Raw genomic sequence first — 20,091 nt, forward strand, 5'->3', positions numbered from 1 at the left:
AAAGGAGGAGGGAGGGAAGGGAGGAAAGGAAGGAGAGAAGGAGAGGAAGGAAAGAAAAGGGAGGAAAGGAGGAGGGAAGGGAAGAAGGAGAGAATGAAAAGGAGGAGGGAAGGAAGGAGAGAAGAGAGGAAGGAAAAGGAGGGAAGGGAGGAAAGGAAGGAGAGGAAGGAAAAGGAGGAGGGAGGGAAGGGAGGAAAGGAAGGAGAGAAGGAGAGGAAGGAAAGAAAAGGGAGGAAAGGAGGAGGGAAGGGAAGAAGGAGAGAATGAAAAGGAGGAGGGAAGGAAGGGAGAGAAGGAGAGAGGAAGGAAAAGGGAGGGAAGGGAGGAAAGGAAGGAGAGAAGGAGAGGAAGGAAGGAAAAGGGAGGAAAGGAGGAATGAAAGGAGGGGAGGGAGGAGAGAAGGAGAGGAAGGCAGGAGGTCAACGACCGCGGGTTACCCGGCGCGCGCGCCTCCCCTCCCCCGCCCCCTCCGGCCTCCACGCGGCGCCAGGCCCCGCCCCCGCCCCGCCCCCGCCCCTCCCAAAAGCCGCCGGCTCCGGGAAGCGCCGCTCACTCGCGAGGCGGCCGGCGGAGGCAGCGGAGGAGGCGGGTGAGTCGGGCGGTGGGGGGTGGAGGGGAGAGCCGGGCTTGCCTGCCGAGAAGGACCCCCACCCCACCCCCTCCACCCCCGCCCAACGAGGCCGGCTCAGGCGGGCAGCTGCAGGACCCGCCCGCCGCTCCGCGTCCCCCCGCCGGCTCGGGGTCTCCCGGACTCCGCCAACCGGGCGCCCGCCAGCTGCTCGCGGAGCCCGGCGGAGACAGCGGGGGCGGTCCGGAGGGAGCTTCGCTGGCTTGGCCGACAAACGAGGAGTCCGGCCGGCTGGGCTTTGGAGAGGGAGGAGGAAAGGAAGGAAGCCCCCCCCTCCCTTCCTTCTTACGGCCAGCCGAGGCTTTTACTCCGCTCTCCTTACTCCGCCTTGGTTATGTTCGACGTGTAACGGGACCTTCCTCCTCCTCCTCCTCCTCCTTCCCCACCCCACAACAACCCGGCGAGGTGGGAAAGGGGCTGAGAGGGAGCCAACTCCCCCAGCTGGCTCCCCTGGCTAAGGGGGCACTCGAACTCCCCACCTCCTGGCGAGCGGCCATCTTCCTAACAGCCTTGGAAGGGCCCCTTAGAGCTCTTCTAGTCCAACCCCCTGCTCAGGCAGGAACCCCCCCCCCTCTCCCAGACCCTTTCGGACAAACGGTTGTCCTCACAAGACTTCCACCGCTCAAGTCGGGACTAGAAGTCCCCGTCTCCTGGTTGAGCCGCCCAAAGTTAGCCAGCCATCTTTCGTGGCTAAGGCAGGACTAGAACTCGCCGTCTTCGGGCGAGCGTCCCTAAGGCACCCCATGGCTTTCCTGCCTAAGGAGGAAAACTACGAGTCGCCGGCACCTGACAACGGTCCCCAAGTCCCCCCGGCGTGTCTTCTGTGGCTAAGGCAGAACTAGAATTCCCCTCCCGTCCCCTGGCTCTCTAGCCTGGGGCCAAAGAGGTCGGCTTTGGGGGCTACCGAACCCCCAAAGAGAGGGGAGGGGTCTCCTTTGCATTTCATCATCCCAGCTGCTCCTGAAGGCCAGGTGGGCTGGGGATGATGGGCAGGGGAGACCCTCCCATCTGGAGGACTTGCCCATTCTTGGAAGGGGGGGACACACACAGACTGGAAGAACTTGAACTCTCGCCTTATTGCCAAGGGGGCTGCAACGGAAGCAAATCTTGCTAGGCTGGTTGGGCCACTCCTCCCCTCCTCTCTAATGCCCAATAAATTGGGGGAGACCCCTTCCTCCTCCCCTTCCCCCCGCCTCTCCTGATCTCCCCTCCCTTCCCAGACCTTCCAGGAAACCTTCATCCCCCTCCTCCTCCCTTTTCTAGAGCAGGGGGTCTCCAACCTTGGGCCCTTGAAGCCTGGGGGACTTCAACTCCCAGAATTCCCCAGCCAGCAAAGCTGCCATTAGACCCTCCCCTGCATTAGAGCAAAGCTGGCTGGGGAATTTTGGGAGTTGAAGTCCCCCAGGCTTCAAGGGCCCAAGGTTGGAGACCCCCTGCTCTACAGGATGCTTTCTGGTGGGACGCCTGGCATGCGCCAAAGGAGGAAGTGAGGGGAACCCCCAAAAAACTGGGAGGGGTCCAAAGTGGGGGGGGGAGAACCCCCTTTCCCTACTCTCGAATTTTATTCCGAAGCTTTAGGGAAGCTGGGCGGGATTTTTAAAACCTCCTGGGGGGGAGAAGGAAGGAGGAATTCCCAGCCCGGTTGCAGAATCCCTGGCGGTGGGTTCCCATCGTTCCCCTCGCGGTGGGGCTTTCCACACACCCACGTGGGGTGTGTGTGTGTGGAACTGGTGGCTCTCGCACGCCTGGGCGAGCGTGCAAAGCCAGCCGTGACTGAAGCGGCTCGTTCTCCTTTACATTTCCCCGAAGTCGTTTCCTCCTTTGGAACAATGCTCCGATTGATCGGTGGCAACAGGCCACTTATACAACCAGGCGCACGTGGGCAGGGGGGGTTCAGCTGGGACAGGCAACCCGGGAAGACGGAGAGGAGGAGGAAGGAAGTCCTTGGCCCAAGGGGGAGAGAAGGGAGCGGGCCCTGGAGGGCTGTGGCCCAGGGGCCGCGGTGTCCCAATCGATACCCGAGGGGGAAGGAGAAACTAGGCGTGCCTTCGGTCCAACCCCACTCCTTGCTCCACTCCCCAAAAAACGCAGCGGAGCCCCGGATTTCCACGGCTAAGCGAGACCTTGGTGAGGTTTCGGTCCCGTTTTACGACTCTTCTTGCCGCCGTTGTTAAGCGGATCGCCGCAGTGACACGGTCATTAAAGAGATTCCAGCTTCCCCCTCGCCTTGGGTCCGAGAAGGCCTCCCATGCCATGACCGGGGAAGCTGTGACCGTCGTAAGTAGGAGCCAGTTATCCAGTGTCCAGGTTTTGACCACTTGAACACCGGGGGGAGTCAGTTAAAAGTCCCTTTTTTCCCCAGCGTCGTCGTAACTCCAAACGGTCGCTAAATGAACCATTGTAAGTCAAGGACTGCCTACCAGGAATTGGGTCTCCTGGTTGTTGGGTCTCAGCTCGACTGAGGGGCTGGAAAGGGCAGAGGGGCGCGCGTGTGTGCGCGATCTGTCGCTCCTGGGAAGGAAGGTGTTCCAGGCCAGGAGTGCTAGAACTCCCAAGGGGTTGGGGGGGGCGTTAGTTCTGCAAAGACCCCTTAAAAAGCCTTCCTCCTGGTGGGCCTGCCACCCCTGCAGCTGTGTCTCTGGAGGTCAGTAAGTGTGGCCTCTGGAAGGAAGAGGGTAGAGACCCTTTCCCCAAATCCTGCAGCCCCTCGCCGTGGACGCTTTGGCTTCACCCCTAATCCTGATTTCGTGTGTTCAGGAAGCCTCCAGGTAGCAATCTGGGCGGGGGGTCGTCTCTGAGCTTGGTGCCTGGTTTGCAGACGTCTCGTGACCCAGCTAGGTAACGTCATCAGTGCTGGAAGGGAGGAGGGGTTTGCGGAGAGAGGGGGAGGGAAGGAGGACAGTGCGGGGTCCTTGATGCTCTCTGAGCTGGGTGGTTGACGTTTCATGACCCAGCTAGATACCATCATCAATGCTAGGAGGGAGTGGGGTTTGTGGAGAGGAGGAGGAGGAGAAGGAAGAGGAGGTAAGAATGTCTGGGCTTGAAGGGGAGGGGAGGGTTTGGCAGAGAGGAGGATGAGATGGAGAGGAGGAGGAGGATGAGAGGGAGAGGAGGAGGAAGAGGAGGAGGAGGAAGAGGAGGATGAGAGGGATAAGAGGAGGAGGAAGAGGAGGGCTGAGGCTCTCTTCGTGCAGGCGTTTCATGACCCAACTAGGTAACATCATCAGTGCTGGAAGGAAGGGAGGAAGAGTTGATAGGTTGCCCTGTCAGTGTTGGTGAGAGAGGGTTTCCCCCATGGCAGTTAGGCTTAGTTCGGGTCCTGCTTCTCCGTTTGTCTGGTGTTCATCCCTGCTTCTCTGTTCCGTCCGCGGAGATCTTGCTGTTCTGTTAACTCGGTGATCTGGCCTGGCTCCCTTTCGTTACCCAACTAGGCAGCGGCATCCGTGCTGGAGGGAAGGAGCCACCCATCCTCCTTTGGCAAAGAACCCTCGCACCTCTCCAGATCACCTGTCCGTGGCCCCAGTTTCACCCCGCCCTTCATGCAACATCTCCCCGTTCTTCGAAATCGGCGTTTCTCAAGGGGGTGGACTGGATGGCCTCCAGGGCCCTCCAGCCCTAGAATCCCACAAGAGGGAGGAAATAAAACTCCTTCCTGCTTTTAAAGGGAATCGGGATAAGCTTATCCCCGATTCCCTTTAAAAGCAGGAAGGAGTTTTATTTCCTCCCCTCTTGTGGGATTCTAGGGCTGGGAGGGCCCTGGAGGCCATCCAGTCCACCCCCGCTTGCTCAAGGCAGGGATCCCGGTTAAAGCCTCCTTGAAGAGGAGCTCACCAGATCCCTGGGAAGAAACTGATCCCGCTCTGGGATCCCTTGGGTAGATGGTGCGCTATCGGTCCCTTCAGTGAGACTCTTAGCAAGCCCCATACAGATAAGTCCTCAACTTATAACAGTTCATTTACTGGCCCTTTGAAATGACAAGAACTGTTGCAAAATCCCCACGTTGTCAGGGGGTCAAAATTTTGGACGCTCGGCAACCGACTCACAGTTATGACGGCCGCGGGGTTATCAGGGTGTGTGTGTGTGTCAAATGGCTTAACAATTCTGGCAGGAAAGGTCGTAAACGGGACAAACCCACTTAGCGACCGTGTTTGCTCAGCGGTGGAAGTTTTGGGCTCGAGTTTTTTGTGGTCGTAAGTCGAGGACTTAGTTAGATTGGGTCTCAAAAGTCATTTTTTTTTCCTCCTGGGTTGGACTCGGCCTTCCTGGGACCGAAGCCCCCCGAGAGGCACCCTGAAGGGAAGGAGGTGGGAGGCCCTGGCCCACTTAGGGAGGGGGGGGCTGCCATACGGCCCCCTCAATCTTCTCTCTTCCTTCCCTCTCTTTCGGTTAGTGGGGGGGGCTTGCCCTACGACCACAGCTGAGCCCCCAAATTATGTTGCTAAGTGAAACATTCGTTCGGTGAATTTTGCCCCATTTCACGGTTTTTCTTGCCACCGTTGTTAAGTGAATCATTGCAATTGTAGAGTTAGTAGCCCAGTTGTTAAGTGAATCGTTGCAGTCATTAAGTTAGTAACGCTGTTGTTGAGTGAATCTGGCTTCGCCCTTGACTTTGTGGGAGTGTTGTGGGAGCGCCACCACTTGAGGTTTCCAAGGAGAGACTGGACTCCCATCTGTCAGAAATGGTGTAGGGTCTCCCACTTGGGCGGGGGGTTGGACTAGTTGACCTCCAAGGTCCCTTCTGATTCTGTTAATCTGTGAAATGGCATAAGGTCTCCCGCTTGGGCAGAGGGCGTTGGACTAGATGACCTACAGGGTCCCTTCCAACTGTTAGTCAAATGGCGTAAGGTCTCCTGCTTGGGCGGGGGTTGGACTAGATGACCTACAGGATCCCTTCCATCTGTTAAATGTCATAGGGTCTCCTGCTTGGGCGGGGGTTGGACTAGATGACCTACAAGGTCCCTTCCAAGTTGCAACTCTGCTTATCTGTTATCTGCTTGTCAGAAGATCGCAAAAGGGGACCCTGGGACAGGGCGACTGTCCGAACGAGGAGTCAGTGGTCAAGCTTCCAAATTCTGATCCCGCGAGTGGTGATGCCGCTACGGTTGACTTGCCGGCGTGAAAAAACGCTTGTCAGTTGTTGTTTTTCCAGTGCTGTCGCCACTTGGATCGCCCACTAAACGAAGGGTCGTTAAGTGGCGGCCTGCCTACCCTTTTCTGCTGTGCGGTTGGGTTGCTCTGCCCCATCGGCCCGGTTTGCTTGAACTGTGGCCCTGGGAGGTGGGGGGGGTTTCTGCTGCTCGGATTAGGGCCACCCAAAGAGCATCTGTCCCTCCCGCCAGTCACCTCTTCGTGCAGTCAGTTTGCTTGCTCGGCTGGGGAGCCACGTCAGCCGCCTGCTCAGAAGGGGGAGGTGGGAGACGGGGTGCTCCTGCCCCCCCCACACACACAGAGCCCGGGGCTGGGTGGGTGCCTGCTGGCATGTCTCTCAATCCTCACACACCCACACACACACACACACCCCAGGCCCTGGGTGAAAGGGCAGGAGCACCATCCTCCGAAACAACTGTCTGCCAGCAATCCTCCCTTCTCCTTTCTCCTCTCCCTTGTCTTTCTCTTTCTCTCTTCCTCCTTTTCCTCTTCCTCCTCTTTCTTCCTCTTCCTCCTCTTCTCTTCTTCCTCTTTCTCTTCTTCCTCCTCCCCCTCTTCCTCCCCCTCTGCTGCTGCCACTTGATAACACACACACACACACACACACACACACACACACACACACACACAGTGTCTAGGGACGGTCTTGCCCCGTGACGGAGCTTGGATGTTGCCGCTCAGCCCTCCCATTGGTGGAGGAGAGTTGGATGATTCAACAGCAGGTGTAGCCAAGGCTGCGTTGAGCAACAGGCGGATCTAATTAGAGGATGGGGGGGGAAACTAGAGTAACGGCAGCCCAAATCCTCCCTGGGAATCCTCCCTCAGCCCTCCCTGCCAGGAAGCTGCAGCTGTTCTTTGCAGGGCCAGCTGAGAGGGGGGGGGTTTGGGGCCAGGGTCTGATTGGCGTCCTGTTAAAATGGGCATTAAATGAATTCCGGACAGAATGCAGAGAACATCAACCAGGACGATTGCAGGAACCGGGCCTGGCTAGTCTAGGGAAGAGAAGGACCAGGGGAGACAAGAGAGCAGCCTTCCAGTATTTGAGGGAGGGGCTGCCCCAGAGAGGATAATAGAATAACAGAGTTGGAAGGGACCCGGGAGGTCTTCTAGTCCAACCCCCCTGCCTAGGCAGGAACCCTGTAGTATTTTGGACAAATGGTTCTCCAATCTCTTCTTCTTAAAAACTTCCAGTGTTGGAGCATTCCCAACTTCTGGAGGCAAAGTGTTGTTTTTTTCCCCAGCTGCCTTTCCTCCATCTAATAGTCAGATCACACACACACCACACACACCCATTGTGGGTGCAAAAGAGAACCTAGGTTTTCCCGTCAGTCAAGAAGAGTCTTGGAAGAGTAAAATGGAGAAGAAAGTTGCCAGGAAGACGGGGTGAGGGGGCTTTGAGCCCCACCTGCAGTAAGAGGTGGCCAGGGGGGCTCGGGGCGGGAGAGGATAGGATCCGAACCCTGCCCGTTGCAAACTGGGGCTGTGCCGGAGAAGCAGCTGTCTTTACTTCAAACAACACAGGATGTGCAAATAAGCAGCAGCAGCAGTAGTCCTCATCGTGTGGTTGTCTGACTTTTTAACCCTTTCTTTTCTAGCTGGAGTTTTGCAATAGGCAAGGGGCCCATGGCAAAGATCCCTCCCTACAAGCCGTGCTGGGATTCAACGGTTCACACCGGTTCAACTGAACCGGTTGTTAAATTGCTGGCTGGCTCTTCCCCTGCCAGGAGTCCCCGTTTTGGTTCTCAGGGAAGTGCAGAGAGGCCCCAAATGGGATGCGGGTAGTGTGTGGCACTGCCCCCCATGGCCTGTTTTTTGGGCCTAGTAAGCCTCCCAGGAGGCTGCAGGGAGGCCCACTAGGCCCCCAGGAGGCTGTGGCCCAGGGAGTAACCTCCCAGGAGGCTGCAGGAGGCCCACTAGGCCCAAAACGGGATGCAGGGAGGTGGCACCCACCCTGCCCGTGACCTGTTTTTGCTCCCAGGGGGCTGCCTGTCACACCCCCTGGCCATGCCCACCCAGCTGGTCATTAGGGCAGAGAACCGGTTGTTATTTGAACCCCACCACTGCCTAGAAGGCTTCTGTGGGTGGGGTTGGGGGGGGGGGTCAGCTTGTCTTGATTTTGGGGAGTTGCGAAATCTTTCTTCAGATCCTGGCTCCTTTGCTCGCTCTCTCCGTTTGCTTCCTTTCGGCCCTTTAAAGCGGGATGTTGTTGAAGTGTAGCTGCAGATCGCTCACAGAGCCTGCTAAGCACTAAATCATGGTTTGTAAGGCTCATGGCCAGGTTGCCGTTATACGTAGTACCTTTATCTATCGGGGTCCCCAAATTTGGCCACTTTAAAGACTTGTGGACTTCAACTCCCAGAATCCTTCAACTCCCCCGCTATGCTGGCTGGAGGATTCTGGGAATTGAAGTCCGCAACTCTTAAAGTGGCCAACTTTGGAGACCCCTGAGCTAGACTGTGTGGGAGGCCAGGTGCTGCTGCTTACATTAAAAGAATTTCTGGTGTAGGAATCCCAGTGAAAGTTGGCTGAAAAGTGGCTCATACAGTAGAATCATGCAGGTTAGAAGGGACCTCTGGAGGTCTTCTAGTCCTACCCATTGCCCAAGGCAGGCATCCGCAAGCAGGATAGAATGGTAGATGCCTGGAATCGTCCAAATTGACAATTTCTGAAGTGTCTGAAACGATTGGGGGGGGGGTTAGACTAGAAGACCTCCAAGATCCCCCTCCCTCTTGTTATTGGGTGTTTATTGGACCGGTTCCTCTCTGCTGGCACTAATTTGTGTTTGCTGAAAGTCTGGGGACTTTTGTCTTTCTTCTCCCAAGTGTGCAATTCAAACATTTGACTCAGAGATAAGCTGGAGGGTTGCTAAAAATAGTCGGGCTCTTGCGTTAGCGTTGGCACTCTGGAAGGACCCTTTGACCTGCTTGGGTGCCTTTCTGGAAGTGGAAGAGCTCAGCTGGCCTTGAGTGCGAGTGATGCGATGGATAACGCCCTCCGGGTAGCCAAACAACTGTCCGTCTCTCTGCGGTGTCGCCTTCTGGATGGGGCAGGGAGCCCTGTAGGGCAGAGTTCCACCGAAACAGGAGCCAGCCGTGAGCAGCAGCTGCCAAAAAAAAGCCAACACGGTTCTAGGCTGCATAAACAGAAGGACCGTAGAATTAAGATCACAGGAAGCGTTCATACCGCCTTATAAGGCCTTGGGAAGAGGCCACACTCGGAATCCTGCGTCCAGTTTTGGTCGCCATGACGTAAAAAAAATGTTGAGACTCTAGAAAGAGTGCAGAGAAGAACAATAACAAGGATGAGGGGACTGTTGGCTAAAACATGAAGTTGCAGGAAGTGAATATCTCTAGTTTGATGAAAAGAAGGACTAGGAGAGACTTGATAGCAGTTTTCCAATATCTCAGGGGCTGCCCCAAAGAAGAGGCAGTCAAGCTATTCTCCAAAGCAATTGAGGGCAGGACAAGAAGCAACAGGTGGAAACTAATCATGGAGAGAAACAACTTAGAACTAAGGAGAAATTTACTGACCGTGAGAACAATTAACCAGTGGAACAGCTTGCCACCAGAAGTCGTGGCTGCTCCAACACTGGAAGTTTTTAAGAAGATGTTGGATAACCATTGGTGTCTGAAGTGGTGTAGGGTTTCCTGCCTAGGCAGGGGGTTGGACTAGAAGACCTCCAAGGTCCCTTCCAACTCTGTTATTCTTTTCTATTCCCTCAACCACGGCAGCTTTCAGACTTCAACTCCCAGAATCCCCCAGCCAGCCAGCCAGCCAGCCTGGGGCGAAGGACTCCTAGTGAATGGGTGAAAACAGGGAGGCTGGTATCTTGTGCGGCTCCGTGCCAGTCCTTTGAAGAAAGAAACCCCATTTCCTCTGCTGCCCAGGGAGGCTTATTTCTGTGGCAGGAGGCGGCTCCAGGGACCCCTTAGTTGGGTTCTCTGGCCCTTCTCTTGGGAATGGGGGGGGGCAGAGGTAATTCCGCAGGGATTACACCTTAGCGGTTTTTCTTCTATCTCTTCGTGTTTGCCAGGATTACACCTGCATATTTCTCTCTCTCTCTCTCTCCCTCTATCATATCCTCTCTCTCTATTTCTATTTCTATCCGTCCTTCCTCTCTCTTTCTATCTTTCTATCTCTATCCCTCCCTCCTTTCTCTCTCCCTCCCTCTCCCTCTATCTTTCTATCTCTATCCGTCCTTCCCTCTCTCCCTTTCCCTCCCTATCTTTCTATCTCTATCCCTCCCCTCCCTTTCTCCCTCTATCTTTCTATCTCTATCCGTCCTTCCCTCTCTCCCTCTCTATCTTTCTATCTCTATCCCTCCTCTCCTTTTCTCTCCCCTCCCTTTCTCCTCTATCTTTCTATCTCTATCCGTCCTTCCCTTTCTCCCCTTTCTCCCTCTATCTTTCTATCTCTATCCCTCCTCTCCTTTTCTCTATCTTTCTATCTCTATCCGTCCTTCCTCTCTCCCCTTTCTCCTCCCTATCTTTCTATCTCTATCCCTCCCCTCCCTTTCTCCCTCATCTTTCTATCTCTATCCGTCCTTCCCTCTCTCCCCTTTCTCCTCCCTATCTTTCTATCTCTATCCCTCCTCTCCTTTTTCCCCCCTTTCTCCCTCTATCTTTCTATCTCTATCCGTCCTTCCCTCTCTCCCCTTTCTCCCTCTCTATCTTTCTATCTCTATCCCTCCCTCTCCTTTCTCTATCTTTCTATCTCTATCCGTCCTTCCTCTCCCCTTTCTCCTCCCTATCTTTCTATCTCTATCCCTCCCTCTCCTTTTCTCTCCCCTCCCTTTCTCCCTCTATCTTTCTATCTCTATCCGTCCTTCCCTCTCTCCCCTTTCTCCCTCTCTATCTTTCTAGCTCTATCCCTCCCTCCCTTTCTCCCCTATCTTTCTATCTCTATCCGTCCTTCCCTCTCTCCCCTTTCTCCCTCTCTATCTTTCTATCTCTATCCCTCCCTCTCCTTTTCTCCTCTATCTTTCTATCTCTATCCGTCCTTCCTCTCTCCCCTTTCTCCTCCCTATCTTTCTATCTCTATCCCTCCCCTCCCTTTCTCCCTCTATCTTTCTATCTCTATCCGTCCTTCCCTCTCTCCCCTTTCTCCCTCCCTATCTTTCTATCTCTATCCCTCCCTCTCCCTTTTCTCTCCCTCCCTTTCTCCCTCTATCTTTCTATCTCTCCGTCCTTCCCTCCCCTTTCTCCCTCTCTATCTTTCTATCTCTATCCCTCCCTCCCTTTCTCCCTCTATCTTTCTATCTCTATCCGTCCTTCCCTCTCTCCCCTTTCTCCCTCTCTATCTTTCTATCTCTATCCCTCCCCCTCCCTTTCTCCCTCTATCTTTCTATCTCTATCCGTCCTTCCCTCTCTCCCTTTCTCCCTCCCTATCTTTCTAGCTCTATCCCTCCTCTCCTTTCTCCCCCTCCCTTTCTCCTCTATCTTTCTATCTCTATCCGTCCTTCCCTCTCTCCCTTTCTCCCTCTCTATCTTTCTATCTCTATCCCTCCCCTCCCTTTCTCCCTCTATCTTTCTATCTCTATCCGTCCTTCCCTCTCTCCCCTTTCTCCCTCCCTATCTTTCTAGCTCTATCCCTCCCTCTCCTTTCTCTCCCTCCCTTTCTCCCTCTATCTTTCTATCTCTATCCGTCCTTCCTCTCTCCCTTTCTCCCTCTCTATCTTTCTATCTCTATCCCTCCCCTCCCTTTCTCCCTCTATCTTTCTATCTCTATCCGTCCTTCCCTCTCTCCCCTTTCTCCCTCTATCTTTCTATCTCTATCCGTCCTTCCCTCTCTCCCCTTTCTCCCTCTCTATCTTTCTATCTCTATCCCTCCCTCTCCCTTTCTCTCCCCCTCCCTTTCTCCCTCTATCTTTCTATCTCTATCCGTCCTTCCTCTCTCCCCTTTCTCCCTCTCTATCTTTCTATCTCTATCCCTCCCCTCCCTTTCTCCCTCTATCTTTCTATCTCTATCCGTCCTTCCTCTCTCCCCTTTCTCCCTCTCTATCTTTCTATCTCTATCCCCCCCTCCCTTTCTCCCTCTATCTTTCTATCTCTATCCGTCCTTCCCTCTCTCCCTTTCTCCCTCCCTATCTTTCTATTTCTATCCCTCCCTCTCCTTTTTCTCCCCCTCCCTATCTTTCTATCTCTATCCCTCCCTCTCCCTTTTCTCCCTCTCTATCTTTCTATCTCTATCCCTCCCTCTCCTTTTCTCTCCCCTGTTTTGTTTCGGGGGTGTTGTGTTTGCGTTGGCCTGTTGGATCGATCGTTGAGATAACCGCAGTTGTCACCTTGACTTGACACTTGTTTGTGAACTGAAGGGAAATGGGCTCGGGTTCAAATTTTAAGGGGGAGGAGGGCAGGGGAGCATTTCGATCTGGAGCAAAATCCCTGAGGTGGGGGGGGGGGGGTTTCCTGTGGCCCCTTCGTGCTCCGAATACTTTCACCCGGTCAAAGCAGAGAATTTGGAACAGGAGAAGAGGTGAACGAGACCGCACATCGCTTAAAATGTCTGTCTCAGGAGGCAGGGCGAGGTAGTTTTGAAGACTGAACCTCCCTGTCCAAGAGCAGTCTATCAAGGGACAACCAGGAAAGATATTATTGCATGCCTTGGGAGTAGAAGAACAATCAACCCGTGGAGCAGAAGTTGCCTTTGTAAACTCTGGGAGCTTCATCCCTGGAGGCTTTCAAGAAGAGACTGGACTGAAATGGCGTACGGTCTCCTGTTTGGGCAGGGGGTTGGACTAGATGACCTACAAGGTCCCTTCCAACTCTGTTAACCTGAACATCTCCTCTCCCGGCAATCTGGGAAGAAGGAAGATGCCAGACCAGTTGAGCCTTTAGCTGATCTAGCTTGGGGGCAGATTTATTGCTGACGTTGGGTCCTGATACCTTAGCGGAGCTTCCACGATCCGAGGCAGTCTAGCTGAAAATTCTAGTGGCTTGGCTCCGGGGATCCAAGGAACATTTATTTTTATTTTTATTTTATTTTTTAAAATTAGTTACGCATTAAATAGACCTTCCTTCCAGGGAGCAAGTTTTAAAACTGGCAATGCAACTCTTGCAAAAAAAAAAAAAAAACTCAGAGGCACAGCAAAATTTGTCAAAAGTCTGTGGTCCAAAGAGGCTGGAAATTTTCCCACCCCCTCAAAAAAGGCTTGCAAATCCACTTTGGGCTCACCTGCCCACCTCAGTCACAGCCATAAAAGCACAAAATGGAAGTTATTTGTGATCATCAAACCAGCGGAAATCCTTTGCGGGGGTTTACCGTGCTGGAAGCCTCTTGAAATAGGTGGGAGGTGGGAGGGAGTCAAGTGTGGGTCCATTCAAGGTTGAGGGCCCATGATGGGCTGATGGGACACGTCACCCGTGACCGGGCGTGACCTCAAACCGAGGGGGGCTGGCTTTGCGGGACGGGGGGACCTTGAGCAATCCGGGGGCACTTTGGATCTGAGAACATTTCCTGTTTCCAGAGAGGAAATAGATGCAGCAGAGTCCCTTTTCCTGTGCTTCTCCCACCCCAGTTGCAACAGGGGAGAAATCCAGATGTTAGTAACTCATGAGAAAGAAAGAAAGAAAGAAAGAAAGAAAGGAAGGAAGGAAGGAAGGAAGGAAGGAAGGAAGGAAGGAAGGAAGGAAAAGAAAGAAAGAAAGAAAGGAAGGAAGGAAGGAAGGAAGAAAGGGAGGAAGAAAGGAGGAAGAGAGGAAGAGAGGAAGAGAGAAAGAGAGAAAGAGAAAGAAAGAAAGAAAGAAAGAAAGAAAGAAAGAAAGAAAGAAAGAAAGAAAGAAAGAAAGAAAGAAAGAAAGAAAGAACGGAAAAGAAAGAAAGAACGGAAAAGAGAGAGAGAGAGAGGTCTATGGAGATTCTTCATCATCCAGATCCTGTGTGGTTGTCCCCAAAGTGCTTTCCACCCCAAGAGGCAACTGGAAACTTTCTGGGGGGTTTTTTTTGGAAGACGTTTCACTTCTCATCCGGGAAGCTTCCTCCTTTCTCCCAGAAGACAAGTGGGTTGGTTTTGAATATTGCTATTTCTGGAGTTCCTCAAAGCTGTTTCTCCAGAGGCCGCCTGGATGGGGGGGGGGGCTGGATCATGAGGTTGCCTTCAATTCCTTATGTTCTGACCAAGGCTTCCGAGACCGTAATTATGCACACCCTTATTTTAAAAACATCTTATTTTATTGCAACGCTGGGAATTATTTTCATTCCCAGCCGGTAATGAATCTCAAACAATCCCTCGAGATAAGCATCCACCTTTATTTCTTGTGAAGTGCTGCCAATAACACAAGTATCAAATAAACTAAAACAAAAAACCAACCAAAGTACAAAGAGCTTCAAGAATGAATCTGAACTGAACGAACGACTTTGCTTCCTGCAAAGGTTTCTCTACCTTTGCCTGTCCTTTATACCTTAGGGGAGGGGCGATCACCTCCCAGCCTTACTCCCGAGTTGCCTCATTTGTCTCGGCTGCTCTCGCCTTCTAGCAGCTCTGTGCAAGCATGCACTGGGAACAGGCTCCCCTTGTTTCTCTCTCTCGCTGCTGCCAGACTCCGAAGGCTCCGGAGTCAGCACCCCACTCCCAGATGGTCCCGGCCCCATCCCTGCATCGGATGCAGGACCCTCGTCCGAGTCCTCCCCAGACTCCTGGACGGGTCCCCGTTCTTCCCCACCGTCCGATTCTGCTGCCGGCTGCACCGAATCACAACACTTGGTGACCACCGAGGAGGTTCTCCAACTCCAAATCTTCAGGTCTCCCAACCCTTGGAGGGAGTCCATCCTCCTCCTCCTCCTCCTCCTCCTCCTCCTCCTCCTCCTCCTCCTCCTCCTCCTCCTCCTCCTCCTCCTCCTCCTCCTCCTCCTCTTCTCTTTCTTTCCCTCTTTCCCAGCATTATGGCCTCCTCAAAAGAAACAGCTTCTATCCCAGGGCAGTAACTATACTGTATAGCGCAGAGATCTCCAAACTTGGCAAGTTTAAGGCTTGTGGACTTCCAACTCCCAGAATTCCTGAGCTAACATGACTGGAGGAGGAATTCTGGGAGTTGAAGTTCACACGCCTTAAACCTGCCAAGTTTGGGGACCCCTAATATAGTGCAATATGAATGCAATGTCAGGGGGTTTTCCATTCAATTGCATAGAATGCGAAGGAGGTGTGTTTGCGTTTTTATAGTTATAATAATGTGCACTAAATGCTACATTTAATTTGGTTGTACAAGGTTCAATGACAATAAAGGAAACTAATGACATGCCATCTTGATAGGACTGGCGCCCTGGGCCCCACCCAGCAAAATGAAATTAAGCGGGGCAGGGCTTTCGCTCAGGCGTGAAGATACAGGTACAGATTAGGTGAAACCTGGCTCAAAAACAATCACAGTCAGAGGGAACTTGGAGTGCTAGTAGGCAGTTACTTAAACATGAGCCAGCAGCAGCCAACAAAAAAGCCAACGCGATCCTCGATTGCGTTAAGAGAGAGGATAGAATCAAGATCGCGTGAAGTTCTGGTTCTGCTTTATAAATCCTTAGTAAGGCCACCCTTGGAATAGTTGGCAGCCAGTTTTGGTCACCACGATATTGAAAAAAAGATGTGGAGACTGTGGAAAGAGTGCAGAGAAGAGCGAGAAAGAGGATTTAGGGGACTGGAGGCTAAAATATACGAAGAACGGTTGCGGGAACTGGGTAGGTCTAGTTTAATGAAAAGGATTATGGAGGATGTGATAGTAGTCTTCCAATATTTGAGGGGCTGCCCCAAAGATGAGAGGGGGGGGTCCACCTCTTCTCCAAAGCACCAAAAGGCCAGACCAGGAACAACAGGTAGAAACTCATCCAGGGGAGAAGCAACCTGGAACTCAGGAGAAACTTTCTGACAGGGAGGACAGTTAACCAGGGGAACTGCCTGCCACCAGAAGTTGTGGGTGCTTCATCACTGGAGGTTTTTAAGGAGAGACTGAACAGTCCCCAGTCTGGAGTGGTGTGGGGTCTCCTGCTTGACCAGGGGGTTGGACTAGAAGACCTCCAAGGGTCCCGTCTAATTCTCTGATTCTGGCTTTCGGATGATAAAGTGACAGCAAGAATCGTGAAGGATTTTTTGCATTCAGAGGCTTGGGGATGGAAAGAAGCGTGGGGTGGTGTCAGCTTTTCACTTATTTTGAGAAGGACAGGGTTGGGGAGACCTTAAGGGTCATCTAGTCCAGCCTGTCCGTCAGAGGTTTGCAAAAGCCACACACACCTTAATCTCTTCCATCTCCGAAGGGGGTGTATACATATATGTGTGTGTGTATATATATATTAAGTTTTCGCGGGTACTTACATGTATGGTATTCAGCTTTGTTCGGGTATTTTCCCACGTCATTATAGTTGTGCTTTTAAAGTTGTAGCAACGTTTTGGCAGAATCTCATCTGCCATCCTCGCGAAAACTTAAGAAAACATCTCTCTCTCTCTCTCTCTCTCTCTCCCTCTCTCTCTCTCTCTCACACACATTTTCTTTTTCCTCTTCCTTGTCTTCATGGGGCTTCCCACAAACACCCGGAAGTGGAGAAGGTGGCACTAAGAGGCCTCTTCGATTTCTCCCTTCAGGCTAAACCGGCTTAAGAGACCAGACCCGTGGAAGGGATTGGAAGAGATCCGTTTTCAGGCCACGTCAAGGCTCGGTCAAGATGGCAGCGGCAGCCCTGGTGACTGGATCCGTCCCCGCGGGACCAGCGACCCCTCCTTTCTCCGAAGCGTCGGATGTCTCGCTGAGCGACATTGAGGTGGCTCCCTCTTCGCCCAGGTGGGTGCTTCCTGTCTGTCTCTACCCGCATCCCTACCCACCAACCCAAGGGGACACAGACTTTTACTATGGGGTGCTTGGGCCATTATTGACGGGGGGATCCAGATGGAATTTTAACCCCCTGCCTTGGAAACCTGCTAGGTGGAGATTTAGTTAAAGAAGGTTGAACTTGTTGGAACTGAAGGCTCAAACATACGGCGAACGGTTGCAGGAACTGGGCATGGCTGGTCTAGGGAAGAGAAGGACCAGGGGAGACAGGAGAGCAGTGCTCCAATATTTGAGGGGCTGCCCCAAAGAAGAGGCAGTCAAGCTATTCTCCAAAGGACCTGAGGGCAGGACAAGGAGCAATGGGTGGAAACTGATCAAGGAGAGAAGCAACTTAGAACTAAGGAGAAATTTCCTGACAGTTAGAAGAATTAACCTGCCTCCAGAAGTTGTAAATGCTCCAACACCGGAAGTTGTTAAGAAGAGATTGGATAGCCATTTGTCTGAAGTGGTGTAGGGTTTCCTGCCTGGGCAGGGGGTTGGACTAGAAGACCTCCAGGGTCCCTTCCAGCTCTGTTATTCTATGTTCTATGGAACTGACCATCCTGGTTTGTAGTGTAGTGGTCTGTATAAACCAGACATTCGCAGTTTGCTCAGACCACGCTTCACCCTACGTGCATCGGGCATGAACAACTGGACCCAGAGGTGTAGGGTTCAAAACAGCAAGTAGCCCTCGACTTACAACAGGTTCCTTTAGTGACCAAAGTTACAGCGGCACTGGGGGGGAAAAGGCGACGTATGACCATTTTTCCACACTTGCGATTGTTGTGACATCCCTACAGTCACGTGATCAAACTTCAGCCGCTTGGTAAATCGAGGCCTACCTATAGAGGTAGTCATCAGTGCTGGAAGGGAGGAGGGGTTTGCGGAGAGGAGGGGGGAGGGAAGAAGGGAGGGAGGAGGAGGACTGTACAGGGTCCTTGATGCTCTCTGAGCTGGGTGGTTGACGTTTCATGACCCAGCTAGGTACCATCATCAATGCTAGGAGGGAGTGGGGTTTGTGGAGAGGAGGAGGAGAAGGAAGAGGAGGTAAGAATGTCTGGGCTAGAAGGGGAGGGGAGGGTTTGGCAGAGAGGAGGAGGAAGAGGACGAGAGGGATAAGAGGAGAAGAGGATGAGAGGGATAAGAGGAGGAGGAAGAGGAGGATGAGATGGATAAGAGGAGGATGAGAGGGATAAGAGGAGGAAGAGAGGAGGATGAGAGGGATAAGAGGAGGAGGAAGAGGAGGATGAGATGGATAAGAGGAGGAGGAGAGGGATAAGAGGAGGAAGAGGAGGAGGAGAGGGATAAGGAGGAGGAAGAGGATGAGAGGGATAAGAGAGGAGGAGGAGAGGGATAAGAGGAGGAAGAGGAGGAGGAGAGGGATAGGAGGAGGAGGAAGAGGAGGATGAGAGGGATAAGAGGAGGAGGAAGAGGAGGATGAGAGGGATAGGAGGAGGAGGAAGTGGAGGGCTGAGGCTCTCTGAGCCGAGTTCTTTTCATGCAGGCGTTTCATGACCCAACTAGGTAACATCATCAGTGCTGGAAGGAAGGGAGGAAGAGTTGATGGGTTGCCCTGTCAGTGTCGGTGAGGGAGGGTCCCCCCCCCATGGCAGTTAGGCTTAGTTCGGGTCCTGCTTCTCCGTTTGTCTGGGGTTCATCCCTGCTTCTCTGTTCCGTCCGCTGAGATCTTGCTGTTCTGTTAGCTCGGTGATCTGGCCTGGCTCCCTTTCGTTACCCAACTAGGCAGCGGCATCCGTGCTGGAGGGAAGGAGCCACCCATCCTCCTTTGGCAAAGAACCCTCGCACCTCTCCAGATCACCTGTCCGTGGCCCCAGTTTCACCCCGCCCTTCATGCAACATCTCCCCGTTCTTCGAAATCGGCGTTTCTCAAGGGAAGCCATCCCCGATTCCCTTGAAAAGCAGGAAGGAGCTTTATTTCCTCCCCTCTTGTGGGATTCTAGGGCTGGGAGGGCCCTGGAGGCCATCCAGTCCACCCCCGCTTGCTCAAGGCAGGGATCCTTTCCCCGTTCTTTGAAATACAAATTGCGAAAGGTCGTAAAACGAGACAAAATTCACTTCACTCTCTCGCTTAGCGACGGAAATTTTGGGTGCCATTGTCCTCAAACAAGGACTACAAATCCTTAGTAGGGCTGGATTGGGGGCTGAGTGGAGGGGTGGAGCGGCTTTGACAGCCACTCTTGGGGGGCAGCGAGGAGGGCCTTGGCGTAGTTTGGGGAAGGCAAATGCTGATCTCAGCTGCCGAATATCCAAGAGATTCTATTTGGTGCCTCCTTCCCAGCTTGGCACACAGGTGGGCAGCACCTCGAGGGACGCTGGGGGGAAGGGGGTGCAGGAAAAGCCCAGTTGCATGTGAGTCACCCTCTTTTGGGGGAGGAAGGGGTGCTGTTTCCAGGCTGGGCAGTCTCGTGCACCCCGTGCCAGCTGCCCCTTCTTCCCCCACGGCTTCCTTTCTCCGTTAGCGGAGGAGTCTCTCCACATACGAAATGGCCTTTGCAGAAATGCTGGGCGTTGGAGGAACTAGACACCACCATCAGGGACACCCAGTGGGTGTATGTGAATAGAAAGAGGAGGAAGGGAAGGAAGGAAGGAGAGGGAGGGGGAGAGCGAGGGAGGGAGAGAGGGAAGGAGAAAGGGAGGGGGAAAGGGAAGGAGAAAGAGGGAGGGAGAGAGAAGGAGGGAGGGGAGAGGGGAGGGAGAAAGAGGGAGGAAGGAAGGAAGGAGAGGGAGAGCAAGGGAGGGAGGGAGAGGAAGGAGAGGAGGGAGAGCAAGGAAGGGAGAGAGAAGGAGGAGAAAGGGAAGGAGGGAGAGAGAGAAGGAGGGAGGGAGGGAGAAGAGGGAGGGAGGAAGAGGAGAAAGGGAGGGAGAGCAAGGAGAGAGAGGGAAGGAGGGAGAAAGAGGGAGAGGGAGAGGGAAGGAAAGGGAGGGAGAGCAAGAGAGGAGGGAAGGAGAAAGAGAGGGAGGGAGGGAGGAGAGAGGAAGAGAAAGGAGAAAGAGGGAGGGAGGAAGAGGGAAGAAGAAAGAGAGAGGGGGAAGGGAGAGATTTTCTGCTTTTGCTCTGCTCAAAAACAAGGGGTCTCGCCGACCGAGGCGAGGGGTTCGGTCCCTCTCTGTGACGGTCCAGGGAAGGGAGGTTTGGCCAGGGTGGCAGAGCTGTGGAAGGAGGGGCCGGGTTTGGGCAGGGCTGCCCCACAGCTCCTCAGTTCAGCAGGCTCGAAAAGGCTCCGGCTTGGCTTTCTCAGAAAGGAAAACCTGATAGTTGGGTTTTTCTTTCTTTCTTTCTTTCTTTCTTTCTTTCTTTCTTTCTTTCTTTCTTTCTTTCTTTCTTTCTTTCTTTCTTCTTCCTTCCTTCCTTCCTTCCTTCCTTCCTTCCTTCCTTCCTTCCTTCGGGTGAAGGCCGGGGTGTGTGGCAACCGAGGAGGCCAGCCCTATAATTTGGGGTACGCCCTACAGTGAATGTCCTGCGCCACCCCAGCCTTTTGTGGCTTGTGAATGACAGGGTGTCGCCCTTCT

The 20,091-nt window shown here is 53.4% G+C and overlaps 1 protein-coding gene across 2 annotated transcripts in view; it reads left to right on the forward strand.

The window, feature by feature from the left end:
• The first annotated feature begins 520 nt into the window (after positions 1-520).
• The window catches only part of ACSBG2 (acyl-CoA synthetase bubblegum family member 2), a 52,076-nt gene continuing 32,505 nt past the window's right edge, over positions 521-20,091 (forward strand). For both annotated transcript variants that reach the window (XM_087948766.1, XM_087948767.1), the window contains exons 1-2: positions 521-589; positions 16,338-16,533. In XM_087948766.1, coding sequence (XP_087804892.1) covers positions 16,418-16,533 — 116 coding nt within the window. In that variant the 5' untranslated portion in view covers positions 521-589; positions 16,338-16,417. The remainder of the gene's footprint in view (positions 590-16,337; positions 16,534-20,091) is intronic.

Source organism: Notechis scutatus, unplaced genomic scaffold (assembly GCF_049901735.1).
Source record: "Notechis scutatus isolate UNSWTSFEM ecotype Mainland unplaced genomic scaffold, rNotScu1.2 NSCUSCF19, whole genome shotgun sequence".
NCBI lineage: Eukaryota > Metazoa > Chordata > Lepidosauria > Squamata > Elapidae > Notechis > Notechis scutatus.